We start from the raw sequence: 15,317 nt of genomic DNA, 5'->3' as shown, positions 1-15,317 counted from the left end.
AGTTTAAAAGGCCATAGATGGTTTAATTAGCCAAAGGCCTTGGAAGAAGAGGAATGTTGTTGCCTGGTGCCTAAAGATCTGTAATGAAGGCGCCAGGCGAGCTTCCCTGGAGAGAGTATTCCACAAATGGGACACCACCACAGAAAATGCCTGTTCTCATGTCACCGCCCTCTGGACCTCTCGCAGAGGAAGCACATGAAGAAGGGTCTCAGATGATGATCACAGGGTCCCGATCGGTTCATATGGAGGCGGTCCTTGTGGTATTTCGGTCCTGAGCCAGTTCTTGCTATATGGAAACGAACCGAAAGCCCCACTCTCATACAGAACTTGCATCTATGCTTCTATGGACTAGGATCAATTTTAAATAATTTGCTCATTAGTATTTGTTATGCAATATTGATTTTACTCTTTTTTCCCCCCCCCTTTTAAGAAGCGCTGTGCTTGAACCAGGCAAAATAGTATTTTACCCATAGTAAAGTTAGGGTTTTTAATGTGGTGCTTTTATCCTTTCCGTTTCCGAATTCTGCCATCGTTGCAGTCCTGCACTGGGAACTGGCAGTAACTTTTGTGTGGATGTTATGCGCGCTTGTAAACAAAAAACACATTTTCTGTTTCAGGTATGTGCCGCTTACAATACTGGCACCAATCCATGCTAAACATTTCTATTTGCAAGCTGCCCTGAACATACCCCTGTTGAAGGCTGGCATACAAATGCTAAAAATAAAATAAGCTCTTATTATGTCCTGGCCAGGATCCCCATGTTATTGCAGGTTAGCAGAGAACCTACTGTAGTTTCATATACTTTTTTTGTTTACCTCATGCTGTGATCCTCATGCTAGCATTCACAGTCGGCAGGTCATGACCTCATGAATTAGCATCGTGAAAATAGGGCCATTTCAAATTCAGAACAGGCCACTGTAGCAGCCTGCTTTTAATGAAACCATAAAGGTCTGTTTCAATACATGCACTAGGCGATTCTAGGCAAACCACGTTGGAGTTTCCCATTTCATCATTTCCGATCTTGTTCCCACATATAAAAAACTAAAAGTACAATACTGGCAAATGCAAGAAGCAATTTCTTTTGCTTAACACCAACACCAGTCAGGGAAACAAAATCTGCATTCATATGTTTGTGCTATATCACAAACTTCTAGACAATAAAGAATTTCTATTTTGAACATATTCAATTTCTGCTGAAACGTTCCATTTAAAACTTGGGGTTCATTTAAAGAGCTTGGGGTTCACGTTAGAAAGGCAATACTAATTAATTTCTAAAGGAAGCAGTGCTTTTTTAAAGTTTGGAATGTAATGATTAGTTTGGTTGTTCTTGTAGTGCTGTGTCTTTCCCTGTTTTTAACAACACAAAAAGTTCACAAAAGGAAAATCCCGCAAGCTGTCCTCTTTTTCCTCCAGCAGGGGGAGCTAGCGTCCTCATCCATGAAAAAGTCAACATGCACACACAGTATGAACTCTGGACCCTTGAATTTTGGGATTTTAAATTGTACAACAGTACATTGAATAAAACCGGAGATCGGTTTAAAAGCCTACCAGTGAGCAAGATTTCTATGCCACGTGCAAATGAGTAGTCATATCCTTACCTCTTTCAGGAAAGCCTTGTGGGTAGCTGCAGAAGAGGAAGTGGGGGATGGGAAAGAAAGGATAATGTAAGTATTAGAAAAGTCTTAAGGCTACTTATTTTAAAAACGAGAACAAATACAACAGACAGAAAAACCAACAAGAGACGCTGAATATTTTAACGCTAAGTGAAACTATCAAGGGAATATTTTACTAGCTTCAAGATGCCCTTCAAGATATTAAATTAAAGGCTTGCACGTTTTACACGATTTGCATGTTTACAGGAGCAAACAGAGACTGTATCTGGTTGGGATGCATGCAATCTCCAACTTTAAGATCAATATATTAATCTGGAAAACTGATAGGTGTTTAAGTACAGCTCTGCAAAATACCTATTGACAGATAAGAAAGATTAGGTAAATCCAATGAACAAGAAAATCAATTAAGTTAAACTTGGCAAGAACATTTTGAACACAAAAGAGTGAAGGTGCAAGTATCGGTAAAACTGATGAAATACAAAGAAGGAGCAAAAGAAAACAAAAACAGAAAATGCCATTAAGCCACTTATGTGAGCGGAGAACAAGGCCAGGAGGAGTAAGCCCATGTGGTGCCCCTCCAGATGTTGCCGGACTACAACTCCCATCAGCCTCAGCTAGCATAACCAATGGTCAGGGATTATGCGAGCCGTAGTCCAACATCAGTGCAACATCTGTAGTGTAACATTTGAAATGCAACATGCAACAATCTGGATGGAAGAGTGATGAGTAATGGAGCTTCAGAACTGATTTAATTTCTGTGATCTTCTGAAGCCTCAATATGCACTGTGTTATATGCACTGGGTGTTTATATTGCTGATATAGATAAAAAAAAAATAATTAATGCCCGAAGCACCAAGAACTTGTAGTTGTTGTTACTGCAACAAGCAGCCTGTGGAGGTCCACAGTGGTTTGGTACTCATATGGCCACTGCCTGTTCAAGATGCATTTGATCATCTTAGATTTCAAATCATGCCCACAGGATATCTGACCAGTAAATCCTTTAACAGGCCAAAAAATATTTGCATACACGGATCAGGCAGTGCTTTTTGTTCTGGGGGGATGCAGATTATGTGAATCGAAGTTTGATCTCATTGAGGGCCAGTATTTCAATATGAGTAGGAAAATGAGAGTACAGTGGTACCTCGGGTTAAGTACTTAATTCGTTCCAGAGGTCTGTTCTTAACCTGAAACTGTTCTTAACCTGAAGCACCACTTTAGCTAACGGGGCCTCCCGCTGCTGCTGCGCCGCCGGAGCACAATTTCTGTTCTCATCCTGAAGCAAAGTTCTTAACCCGAGGTACTATTTCTGGGTTAGTAGAGTCTGTAACCTGAAGCATATGTAACCTGAAGCGTATGTAACCAGAGGCACCACTGTACCACTAAACATTTTTTTATAAAAAAAGCAGAGACCGGGACAGATCAAAACACTACACACTAAATCCAGTATTGCCCTTTATACAATTCGCTGAGGGATAAATCCCCAATTCATTTCAAGGGGGGGTTTCACAGTTCCATGGGATGAGGTCAAAATTAGATGGCTGTTGGCTGGTGTAGACAAGTTTGTTACCTGCAGGGGAGCTTTATATGCACTAGCAATGAGCAAGTTATGGGCTACTTTTTTTAGCCAGAACACGCACACACATAGTGGGGGGGGGGGGGGAGAGAGAGATAGAAACACACAAGATTTGGGAAACTTTACTGCTCTAATAGCTTGCAACTCTGAAAACGGATATGTTTTAACTTACCATCTGATTGTCTTGTGTGCTTGTGCATTTTTGTGTGTGATATGTTTTATAACAGCAACTGACTATAAACAATAACAATCTGACTGATTTAATATGGGGGATAGTTCAGTTGGTTAGAGCACAGTGCTGATCATGCCAGCTTTGCGGGCTCATTCCCTTTTATATAGGACAGCTGCAGATTCCTGAATTGCATTGGGCAGAGTATCTTCCAACCCTACAATTCCATGATTCTATGATCTCTGTGTCCTCACTTCAGTCCTTGAGGAGTGTTGGCTCTGGCTTGTAATTAAGCAATTAAAACATGCTTACCAGTGCTAAATGTTACACTGGCTGCAACTCATCAAAAATATGACTTCTCTTTGCTAAAGTATTATATGCACAGACAAATCTTTCACAGCAACTTACACTGACAAATTATATTCAGAAGAATCACTGCACAGATCCGCAAGAATCTGTCTATTGCCCAGTTCACACAACCATTTCTCCAGGCCACCATAAAGAATTATGTGGAGTCAGTAAGCAAGGTTTACATGTGTAAACTAGCCTGCAGGAATAGTACAAAGTAGGTCAAAGTTTTCTGTACAGAGCAAGTTCATTTCAAATGCCGATCTGTTATACAGAAACCACAGCAATTTCACTCCATTCTTCTGCAGTTCTTCATTTTCCATGAAACAATTATTCACAGGTTGGGTAGCATGCCATGATTTCTCTTATTAGGTAAATAATCTGTCTGGGTCAACCAAGAGCTCTGGTATTTCTAAGTTCAGAGACTGGGTGCACCGATTTGGCAGCATGCTGGTCTCTATAAGTCCACAAAGCTGACAAGCACTGGCAGAAGACCATGATAAGCTATTCCATCCAGACTGCAGACTTCCTACACTGAACCTCAGAGTTGCCAGAGCAGGGGGGCAGATTGCAATGCTGGAAACACAGGCCACTGCTATTTAGATGTGCATTTGCATTCTAGTGTAAGAAATTGAAAGGCACATTCCTTTCACATTTTCCCATCTCTTTTTTTTATGCAAACAAAATGCCACGCTCTGAGATGCCAAAGAAATGCAAGCAACCCAACCACATGGACAAACAACTGCAAGGAAAGACCCAAGAGGGACAGAAATGCTTCACTCTTATTACTCATCAGGACGGAAAGCCATAAAAAGGTAATGCAGTTCTTTCCTTTTCCCAGTACAGACTTGTATTTTAACAACTCACCTGCTAGCCACAGGCAACTAGAAATTCCATACAGGTGAGTGAACAAGCCTGTTGGAGTGAGATGGATCTCACCATCGGTCCTCTGCCTGTCTGCTTGGTTTCCATGCTAGCTGCGAAGGAAGCACAGCTGGAGGGGAGGTTGTCCTCCTCCTCCTCCATCACTCTGCTTAGTGGAAGGCAGCTTTCCTTTTTTTTTAAACTAACCTACTGAGAAGCAGCAGCCTGTGTTTCTGGCCTGGCTGCAGAACAAAAGACTCTTCTGTGCCGAACTTTTCACAACAAGCAAGAGACAACCACGTCGCAGTAGCCTGGCCACACGGCATGTCCCAAGCCGGACCAGCATAATCGAAACCATTTAAATTTCAAGGACCTGGAATTTATAGGCCATGTTCACACATAATGGTGAGCCAATGTTTCTGGCTAATCATGGTTTATTGTGATGAGCCCTGACCACGTGATCATCATCTGAGGCTCTTCTTTGTGTGCTCCCACTATAGGAGTTTCAGAGGGTGGCAACATGAGAATGGGTGTTTCAGGCCTAGCACCATTTTTATCTTTTTTTCAGGGATGAATCTGGGCTTTACGACCTTAATTTGAAGGATAGTACTGCAGCTTATTTTAGCGGGGAAGGAACAGTAATTGTATTTTTAGGTTTTTATCGGTTGTTCTTAACTGGTTTTAAGGTATACAGCTTTGGGTTACTCTCAGGGCCAGATTTAGGTTTGATGAGGCCCTAAGCTACTGAAGGTAATGGGGCCCTTTATGTGTCCAGCTGTATTTTGTCAACAGCAAATTGTCAGTGTTTTTTGTGTTGAATATATGCTATGGTAATTTATGGACCTAATAGGTATCTAAAGCTATTTGCACATGCAGAATATAGGCACCCTATATATAGAAATGAGCAAACCAGTGATATTTTAAGGAGCAGGCTAGCAGGTGGGGCCCATTACTTACATCATAGGAGCCTACACAACATAAAATACTGTTGCTGTATGTAGGTTTTATTTTATTTGTTTTTTATCTTATCTTTTGGAAATGTACATCCAGGGGTTGTTTTTTTCCTTTACACTTTTGGGGGGAAGCTATAGCTTGTTTAGCTTATATGAAAATCCTGCACTGGTTACTCTGTGAGAAAAGCGAGTCACAAATATAGGAAGTCATAATAAGAATAGTAAGAGAGCAATATGATACTGAACTGTACTTGATTGCTCCCACTTAGCTCCTGGCATGGCACAAGCAGGAGGGGGTGGGGAACCAGGAAGCCTTGGCTGCTCTCTAACAAGTCACTATCCATAAGCCAACAACAAACCATGGTTTATAGCTGGCTAGCAACCATGGCTTGATAGAGAGCAACAAGCCATGAGCCAGAGGAGTGAAGATGGAGGAATGAAGAGGGAATTACTCAGCAGCATGCACTAGTATTCCACTCATTCACAACAAACCATGATGATCCAGAAATTCTGGCTTACAGTTCTAACTAAACACTGCCATTGGGTGCCCTCTTTCGGCCTCAGTTTTTCCGCTGTTAAAACGTGAAGAAATAATAAGGATAGGTTTGATGCAGGGATAATTCACTTTCTGCACTAAATGCACAGCATACATGCATAATTGCTTACTTGGACTTGATGTCTTTTATCTTCTTAATCAGAGCATCTCTCTTTTCCTTTGCTCTTTTGGATAAATTCTCTCCTTTTAGGGTATCCAATATAAATGTGTCGACATCTAAATCATGAAAGAATAAAAGGAGAGAGAGATGAGTCAAAAGAAGAAATGATAATTCTCAGAAGATAAATACCTCTATTATGGCTTTTTTCATAAGGCAATAATATCCAAACTATCTAATGGAATTACTTTATCAGTCCCAGGCATAATATAATTGAAAGATATTTCAAACTCTAAATTGGATAGATTTGTTCACTGCTGTGCTTATGCTTAGCACAGCAAATGCTGTTTTGACACTTGCCATCATTAAATGAACAAGAACCCAACAAGTTTTAATAAACTGTCAAAGTGTGTAAAATATATATACACCCCATTACTTGAGAAATAAAAGCTAGAAGACAATAAACTGTTCTAATGCATATATGATTGAGCAAGATCAAACATCATTTGGCACTTTCATTAACAAAAGCCCATTTTCAGAAGTGACCGTAGACTTATGATATCTTCCTCTGGGTTAAAGCTGGTCCCAATTTTGAAAGCATGTGGGTAAAAATGTCACGTTAAAACTAGTCAATAATCTCAAAGACTTCAACAGTATAATTCTATGTACAGAAGATATGACACTAGAAAACTTAATATTTGAAAAATGAACCTATATTTTAAGTTTCACTGGATTTTGATAATTAAAAACATGGAAATAACATTTAACTTCACACGCAGAACAAACTATGCACTTTACATTTTTGCTTTTTTGTTGTTTTGTAATCCCCTTTTGCAAATGATTAAATACCCTCCAACATCTAAATGCTTTGTAGTATTTTACTATGAGAATTGGGGAAGGGGGGTTGCTTTGAGGGTGGAGAGGCCAGCATACAAACAAGTCCCCTTAGGAAGGACAACCATTTAGCACAGTAAGAGGAAATTTGGAAGAATATGTTGAAAAATGGGCAAAGCAGACTGTGAAATTAGCTGTAGTTTTATTTATTTGTGTTATGCCTCCCCCCCACACACTCACATATTGAGGAAAGTGGTCTCAAGTGGGGCGGGGTGGAATCAAAATTTAAATCCCACCCGACTAGTTGGAATGGCAGGGGGGGAATTAGAACGGTCTTGAGGAAACTGAGCACCACTTTCTTAAATGCAAAAACATAAACCCAAGTTTACATACTCTTAGATGTACCCATTTAAGTTTCCCTGACAGGTAACTGGAAGAAAAGCCAGAAGGACAAGATAACCAGGCCCACTGTTAATTAAAAAAGAAGCTAATTGAGCAGCAAGTATATAAAAAATACCCCATGCCATTTTTATTACAGATCTGACACTTACATCAAATTTATAGCAAAGACAATTGAACTATGTTTCAGATACTGTAGGCTATTTCAAGAATGTCAGTGGTTTCCTTTCTTTTCTCTCTCTCACTCTCCTAACTTCAATGTATCTAGCCTCATTTCAATACTGTTTTAATAGATGGTAATTGCAAAGGTAATCAGCTTAAATGATATCCACATAATGGTTATGTCTTATTCAGTTATCCAGAATCTGTCTGTGATGAACATTCATTTCACTAATGTTCAGAATGGAAATGAAGCACTATAAGAATTCAATCTTTATGTCCGAGAACTAAACGTAGAAAATATCATATTCTACCTTGGCTAGATGGCCTTAACGGAGAGCATGGGCATAAGAAATAAGGAGGGTGGTTACCATTCTTTTAATTATGGTCGCTAAATCAGTTTTATATGATCAGACGGATCATCCATATTCAAGATCCGCAACCTTGCCAACCTTCTCATTTTGTAAAACTTACGGTACTCTTCCTCCCCCCAGAAAACTTTTGACCAGTCTTGAAAGTAAACTGGCACATGACAATATAGAAGTTGACCATCCCTGATCTAACCATATAGGTTTGCCAAAGAATATATACAACTGTACTCACTGGACACAACACAACAAAGAGTTTGGCAAGATCAGTGAACAGGGTTTCCAGGCTTGGGTTGTTGGACTACAATTCCCATCATCCCTGACCACTGATCCTGCTAGCTAGGAATGGTGGGAATTGTAGTTTAACAACAGCTGGAGACCCAAGTCTGGGAAACCCTGTACGAGATGTTCCTTGGGACCCCTTCAAACTCTATCATTCTATGATTCTATTATTCTAAGACTGCTTTGAAGATCAATAAGCAAATCCTAAATGAGAACTATTCAAACCTATGTAATTCAATTCCAAATAATGTGCTTTTGTACAAACACTAGTATGTTGTAACTTGTCTTTGAACTTTGGGTGAGGGGTGGTATATTAATTTAGATGAAAATTATGATTATAGGCCTTGGAGCAGTTATGCAAAAGTAGATGATAGTGGTTATTTCTTCAGTAAAGTCTCAAAGACCAGATACATGCAAGCCCTTCATGTGGGTGCACTGATGTACGCAACATTAGTTGAGGTGCAGAAGACAAGATGAGGCTCACAAGACATCTCACTACCTGCAAGACTTCCTTGGAATTCCAAAGAATGTGCTATCTAATCTCTATTCTTACTGCAAATACTCCACTGAAGCACTACAATCTGACTTATTCTGCTAAATATTTAAGACTCTCTTTCTTTCCCCATCCTCACTAGCCCTGACCCGTTCACTTTTCTCACAACTATTTTAGGCAAGAATCCGTATGGGCATATCCAAGGTACCGTCGTCACTGAACAAATGCTTAAAAGTTGCAGTTGTCCAACGTGGAGAAATCTGGTCCAACAGCCTAATGGCCTATCATCCAGAAGGGTTACAATATACTACAACCCCAAAAAAACTAGCCCTGGAACAAAGAGACTGGAGGCTTGTTTGCAGTCACTTATCAGCAGCACCCCTTAACTTCTTTCAGCTTCTGATTTATCAAGAAGAAACTAATCCACTAATATGTCATTACATCTTGGGTTAATTAGTCATGTAAACAAGGCCAGAGTCAGCAGCTGTACATAGAAAGTCCAGGAGAGGTGCCCATTACCTCAGGGCTGGGCCTTGTTCTTTCAATCTTTTTCATATTGATAGAAGCTGCCCCAGCAAGTCAGAAACAGATATCCCAAAGAACCAGAGCGTAACGCTCTGCCTAGTGGAAGATGAGCAGAAGAAACTCCAAAGCATTGGTTTTCTTATGTCTTTAAAACCAGCAGGCAGCTGCCCTACAATCCAAAAAGTTGCCATCTAAGCATATTTTTAGGAGTTAAAAAGAGTTTTCAGGACTCTTTTTAATTCAGATCAACCAACAAAATAATAGCTGGATGGAATATAAATATAAAAAACCAAAAATGCATAACACAGTAACAAACAAAAACAATAACACACACCCCACACACAGTTTTAAAAGTGGTAGATTAGCCACGGGGCAGGGAGGAGAGGAATGTTTTTGTCTGACAAGCCTCTCTGTGGAGAGCATTCCACAAACAGGGAACCACTGCAGAAAAGGACGCCAGAAATGAACTGGCAGCTAGCCCACTACTGGTGTTATATGCTTAAACTGTCTTGGCCAGTGAGCAACCAGGCCACTGAACTCTGCACCAACTGAACTTTTTTGTACTGTCTTCAGAGGTAGCCCCATATATAACATACTGCAGTAATCCAAACGAGAGGTTATCAGAGCATAGACAACACAAGTTAGGCTATCCCTGTCCAGATAGGGGCACAATGGGCCACCAGTGGAAGCTGAGGAAGGCACTCCGCACCACTGAGGCCACCTGAGCCTGAGGCGACAGCAATGGGTCCAAAAGTACCAAGCTGCATACCCACTCCTTCAGAGGGAGTGTAACTCCATCAAGAGCAGGCAACCTCTCGCCCATGTGTAACTGCAGTCTCATTTTTAAGCAGCTGAGATTAAAGATGTATTCCTTGGTGTTTTATTTTCACCTTGTAAAATAGATTCCCTTTCTCTAGTCCAGGCATCTCCAAACTCGGCCCTCCAGATGTTTTGGACTACACCTCCCATCATTCCTAGCTAACAGGACCAGTGGTCAGAGATGATGGGAATTGTATTACCAAAACATCTGGAGGACCGAGATTGGGGATGCCTGCTCTAGTCTTAGGAATGTATATATGCATGCATAAAGGCACATTTGGCAAACCCTCACCGTGATCAACTCCCGCCTGGGAAACCTATGTCCCCACTGTGGAAGGACGTGTGGATCCACACGTCACTTACGGATTCACTGTTTAGACCGTGTTCATGGAAGCTAATCTTACTCGGCTACGAGCAATCGCCAAAGAAGAAGTTATGTAGGTTGTTGATGGGAGACCCTGCATTTGTAAGCTTATGCTGCAATAAGTTAATTAGACTTTAATTAAGGTACTTACAGGACCATTTGTCTTTGTATTCCTGCTTACTCTGAAAGAGGTTATTTAAACAAGTTGACTCTTAACACCATACATATTTACACAGAAAGTCCCACTGAGTTCAACAGACTGTCCATTCAGGTAAATGGGTATAAAATTGTATCATTAGGAATTGGGGAGGGGGGCACAGGTTCTTCATCCCAGGCAAAAAAAATAAATCACAAACACAAAAAGGCCACTGCTTGGGACAGGAGAAAATGGGAGTTTATTCCAAAGTTTCTTGAAAGGGAGTAAAAGAAGAACTTCATTGCGGAAGTTGTAGGTTACCAGTCACAAGATGCATTTGTCAAGATAAGCGATGCAAATTTCAACAAGGAAGAGACATTCAGAGTGTATATTGGGCGACACAGGAAATGCAGCATAGATAGTACAGAACTGTTCTCCCATTTGTCAGATGCATGAAAATGTAAGCAAATAAGTGGACTTCATAGGCCTCTTTCATTTGGTTAAAGAGGAAGCTTCTACATTTTGGACTTCTCCATTTAGTTCACTCCACCACCCTACGTTCACACATAAAAGCAGATTGTGATATGGGGGTGGGGGGTCAGGAAGCTGGCTGGACACATTGAAGCAATTTCGTTCCTCAAATAAACACTCTTAACTATGCTTTGTAGTGCTTTTTTCTGGGCGGACGCAGGGGTATGCATACCCCTAAACATTTTGTGAATCTTTGTACTTTTGTCCATTTACTACCTTTATTTTACGCGATTTGAACTATAAAGTGGTGGTTTTCTTGAGTCAAAACGAGAGTAGCTCTAAACATTTTTAAAGGAAAAAACACTGTATATTTGTATGTGCATAATTTAACAATTTGCCCAACAGCTTCCAACCTGTTCCTCCCTTGCCTAGGAGGCTTTTCTAGCAAAACTCCTGCATGATATTATTACCTACAGTTCTCCCATTTTCTTTTCTCTCCCCTAGCTGGAAAACTCTATTCCCAATAAGTTTTTTTCTTTTCCCCTATCCGGCTTACAGAGCACCAGTCCCATCTTCCTGCCACATCGCCCCCTCCCCGAGACTTCCCTCACCCTCCTCCCTGTAACTCCACTTCACTCTACCCTTCGTCCCAGAGAAACTTCTACCGCAGCCGCAATCTTTCTCAGGCGCGCGGGGCATCCTTACCTGCAAGGAGGCTGCTGACCTCCTCGGGGATGGCGGGGGAGCCGTGCATGATGTGCCAGGTGGTCGCGCGCGAGAGGCAGCTGTTCGGCAGCTCCGTCAGGGAAAGACAACGGCCCCGCCCACTTTGCCCGGCTCCGGGAAGTTCAGTCAAGGAAGCCACAGGCGGCAAGGCGGAGGGCGTGGCTACACTACTCTAACCCAGGGATGCCCCCGCCTATTAGATCGGTCCGCGCATGCTCATTCAGCCGTCCGCTTGTGTTACACTCAGTCACGGCTTCCTCCTCTGCTATGGACGCGCCTTGTGCCTCCGGGAAAGCGCCGGGGGGGGGGGGCACGTGACCCTCAGCCGATGCCGGGCGCCATTTTAAAAGAGGGCAAAACCCATTCCCGCAGGTGTTGGGGTTAAGTCCCGGGCGTTCCAAAATCAAAAATGGCGCCTTAAGCGCCTCGGCGCTATTGGACAGAGCGCTCGGAATAGGACGCGCGGGAAGCGTCTGCTGCGGTTGGCTGAGCGTGGCGTTGTTTTTGTTTCGTTGACACTTTCGGCCGCCATTTGGCGTCCTCTTCATTTCCCTTTCCCATGCCGCCTGGGTCACGACCCCGGACTCTAGGCAGGGAGCTGCGTTTACACTGCCGTGCTGGGGGATTTCCTGGGTAAAAAAGTGAACTGAGAAGAGAATCCTGAGGCTCCTTTCCCCTTATTTTGCTTCCAAGTAGAATTTTTAGAGTTGTTTTTCCACACCACTGTCATTCTGCTAAAAAAACTTACTTTGCACACAAAATAAAACTGCTTTCGTTGGATTCTCTTAGATCTATCTATCTATCTATCTATGCTGTGGTTGGCATCCATCTGTCTCAAGAGACAATGGAGTATGCCTCAGGGGTGAAGTCCAACTGCTGCACTAGCAGCACCAAAGTAACCTCCCTGGAGTGCAAGCCCAGACAGTGAGTATGGAGGTCCTGGGCTGCCCAGAACATTGTGTTTGGCACCAGCTGGGCTGTAGGGGTTGCACGAAGGAGGTGTGCAAGGCGCCATCCAACCAACTTAGGGACTCCACTCCAGATTTGTGTAGGGTTTACGCCTTAGCCTTTCCATCTCTCAAAGATATCACACAAGGCAGCAGATGTTTAGGATCAGAGTTTACCTTCCCAGGTTGACGAGCCCCACCTGCCCCTATAAAAGAATAAAGTAGCAACTTACACTCTCCAGGTCTGAGAGCTAAAAAGAAAGGATCCTTGACAAAAGTTTAAAGATCTTTTTTTTCTAACTCATGAATAGCATGTGTAAGGAGCTCTTGTGGTGTCTTGTTTGTGGAAACTAGAACTTACACACTTTATAAAGCTTCATAATTCAATGGTGGAGGAACTGCCTTCCTAGATGTTAATCTACTCCTGACTCCTATGAGCCCCAGCCACCATAGCCAATAGTGCAGAGATGATGGAAGGTATCGTTCAGTGACATCCGGAGTGCTACAGGTTCCCCACCCTCCCTTAGTTTTAATTCCTCCCTGGATGTTCTATTCAGTTTCTGAGGGCTCCATTTTCCTTCTGTTGGATTATCTGTGCGATGCTTGGCTGAGATTCAGCAGGTCCTACACCCTTTCAGGCATCTAGTTAAAGAACAGCTGTTCATAAAAGGCATTTGGTCAAATGCTTCTCTGACTGTTATTTTAATACTGTTTCCTGTGGTGGTTGTGCTTCATGATAAGCTGTTTGAAGTGTGGTTATTTTTATGCTGAATTATTTGAAATTTGATCATCTTCCTGTTATTATGAGGTGTTCTATAAACTGGCTTCAGCTCAGTTAGGTTTTAAAAGAAAGTGGAATATAAGGTTTCTTAAATAAATTAATTGTGATTTTATTTGGGAGGGATGAAACAACACACACAAGGGTTTTTAGGTATTATTTTGATTCTGGTATGTAACAAACAATAAACAGCAACATACTAATGATGGAAAAACAATGAACTGCATCCTTTGTTTATTAAGTTATGAATTGTCTCGTACTTCCTTCAAAATAGCAAAAAGACACCAAAACTGAATAAGCATTCCCACTGATTAATCTATTGATTAAGTGGTTAGCAGACAAGTTGTTTTAGGTGAAGTTTTTGCAAAATTATTTTACTGAAATAATTGTCAATGTGTATATCTTTATTGTTTTAAAATAGATACATTTATGCCAGGAAAGCAAACAAACCAACAGACAAACATACAATCAAATAAACAAACTATAAATTGACAAACAGACAGTAGCAATATATGAAACAACACATTTCTTATAACTAACATCCTTTGTACTCCCAATGATGTGAACGATTGTAAAACTTGTAAAACAATAAATTAAAAATGACTTCCAATTAGTCTTGCTGTACTTTATCTGTTGATTATCTTATACCACATCTTATACATATTTCTTATATAGTTTCTGTTAACTTCCCTACAAACTTATATGTATACAATGCAAGGTTCAGTCTAATTCTGCCAAGAAGTTTCCTTTTATGCCATAATTTTTAAAGTATTCTTTAAAAATTCTCCAGTTCTTATAGACTGTTTGTTTTGTTTGGCCTCTTATGCTTCCTGTCATCTTTGCAAGCTGCAGGTATTCTACCATTAGGATATGCCAATCCGCCGTGAAGGGACTGTGGGTATGCAGTTTTTCTTTGTAAAGGTTGAACCACAGGAATGACAGGGTGTCATGTAAGGCGGAAGTCAGCTCATCCCTAGTTAGCAAAAAATAAAAATCCTCATGCAATTTGGCAAGTAAAACCATATGAGACAATTGAATAGCAACCCCTTTTACATAGATTTAAAAACTATGAGATCATTGAGTCTAGAAGTGACGTCACCTCTTTGGTGGAAGAAGACCTACAGCTTATGTTTTGCATTTTAAAAAACCAGGCCTTTACCCTAAGTATCCACAATTTAAAAGAACCAACTAATGGGACTGGAGAATGCTTGACACCTTGAGTGTCCTTGGTAGCAAGACAGGAATGGATGACTCAGTATGAAGAAGCCCTTTATCCCAAATACCTTTCGCAGCAGGAGATGGAGGTTTTCAGCCTGAATAAGCCCATTATTCAATTATTTGGCATTTATGTGGTGCTTTATATTGGAAGTCCTAGTCCAAAAGATCTGAAGGGTATCAGTTTTGGGGGAGGCTGATCTAGAGATCCACAGTTCTCTGCCTTGGGTATAATAATAGGTCCTGTGGTGGGAGAGAGGTGACAGGGTGGATTTAGCTGGAGAGGATTTTGAGAGGGAAAATGGTTGGCAGAAAGGATTAACAATTTCCCACATCATTCATTCTGATGGCAGTCTCCAGCAGCTTTTTATAATTATAATATATAAAAAAAATAAACCTTGGGAAGGAAGTTATGTGAAAACCCCATGTAACATGCAGTTTGGCACAGTAATGAAAATCAAAGTTCTTCACTTCATGGGTTATGCCCTAGTATCTCTTCCACTTTTTATCTTTAATTAGACAGGAAAGCTATTTTAGATAGCAGTAGTATTTTATTATCCATTTTATTGCTGGCTTAACCAACATTCAAGCAGTTAAGTAACTGGCCCGTATAATGTCATACAATAAT

At 41.2% G+C, this 15,317-nt stretch overlaps 1 protein-coding gene across 1 annotated transcript in view; it reads right to left on the bottom strand.

Moving 5' to 3' along the window:
• Window positions 1-11,903, bottom strand: part of SKAP2 (src kinase associated phosphoprotein 2) — a 102,649-nt gene extending 90,746 nt beyond the window's left edge. Inside the window, exons 1-3 of the mRNA XM_081883415.1 lie at window positions 11,729-11,903; window positions 6,187-6,292; window positions 1,599-1,624 (exon numbers count right to left, since the gene is read on the bottom strand). Coding sequence (XP_081739541.1) covers window positions 1,599-1,624; window positions 6,187-6,292; window positions 11,729-11,777 — 181 coding nt within the window. The 5' untranslated portion in view covers window positions 11,778-11,903. The remainder of the gene's footprint in view (window positions 1-1,598; window positions 1,625-6,186; window positions 6,293-11,728) is intronic.
• Between the last annotated feature and the right edge of the window lie 3,414 nt (window positions 11,904-15,317).

This window comes from Podarcis melisellensis (assembly GCF_964234715.1).
Source record: "Podarcis melisellensis genome assembly, chromosome: 12".
Taxonomy (NCBI): domain Eukaryota; kingdom Metazoa; phylum Chordata; class Lepidosauria; order Squamata; family Lacertidae; genus Podarcis; species Podarcis melisellensis.
This window is presented reverse-complemented; position numbering and strand designations above follow the sequence as displayed.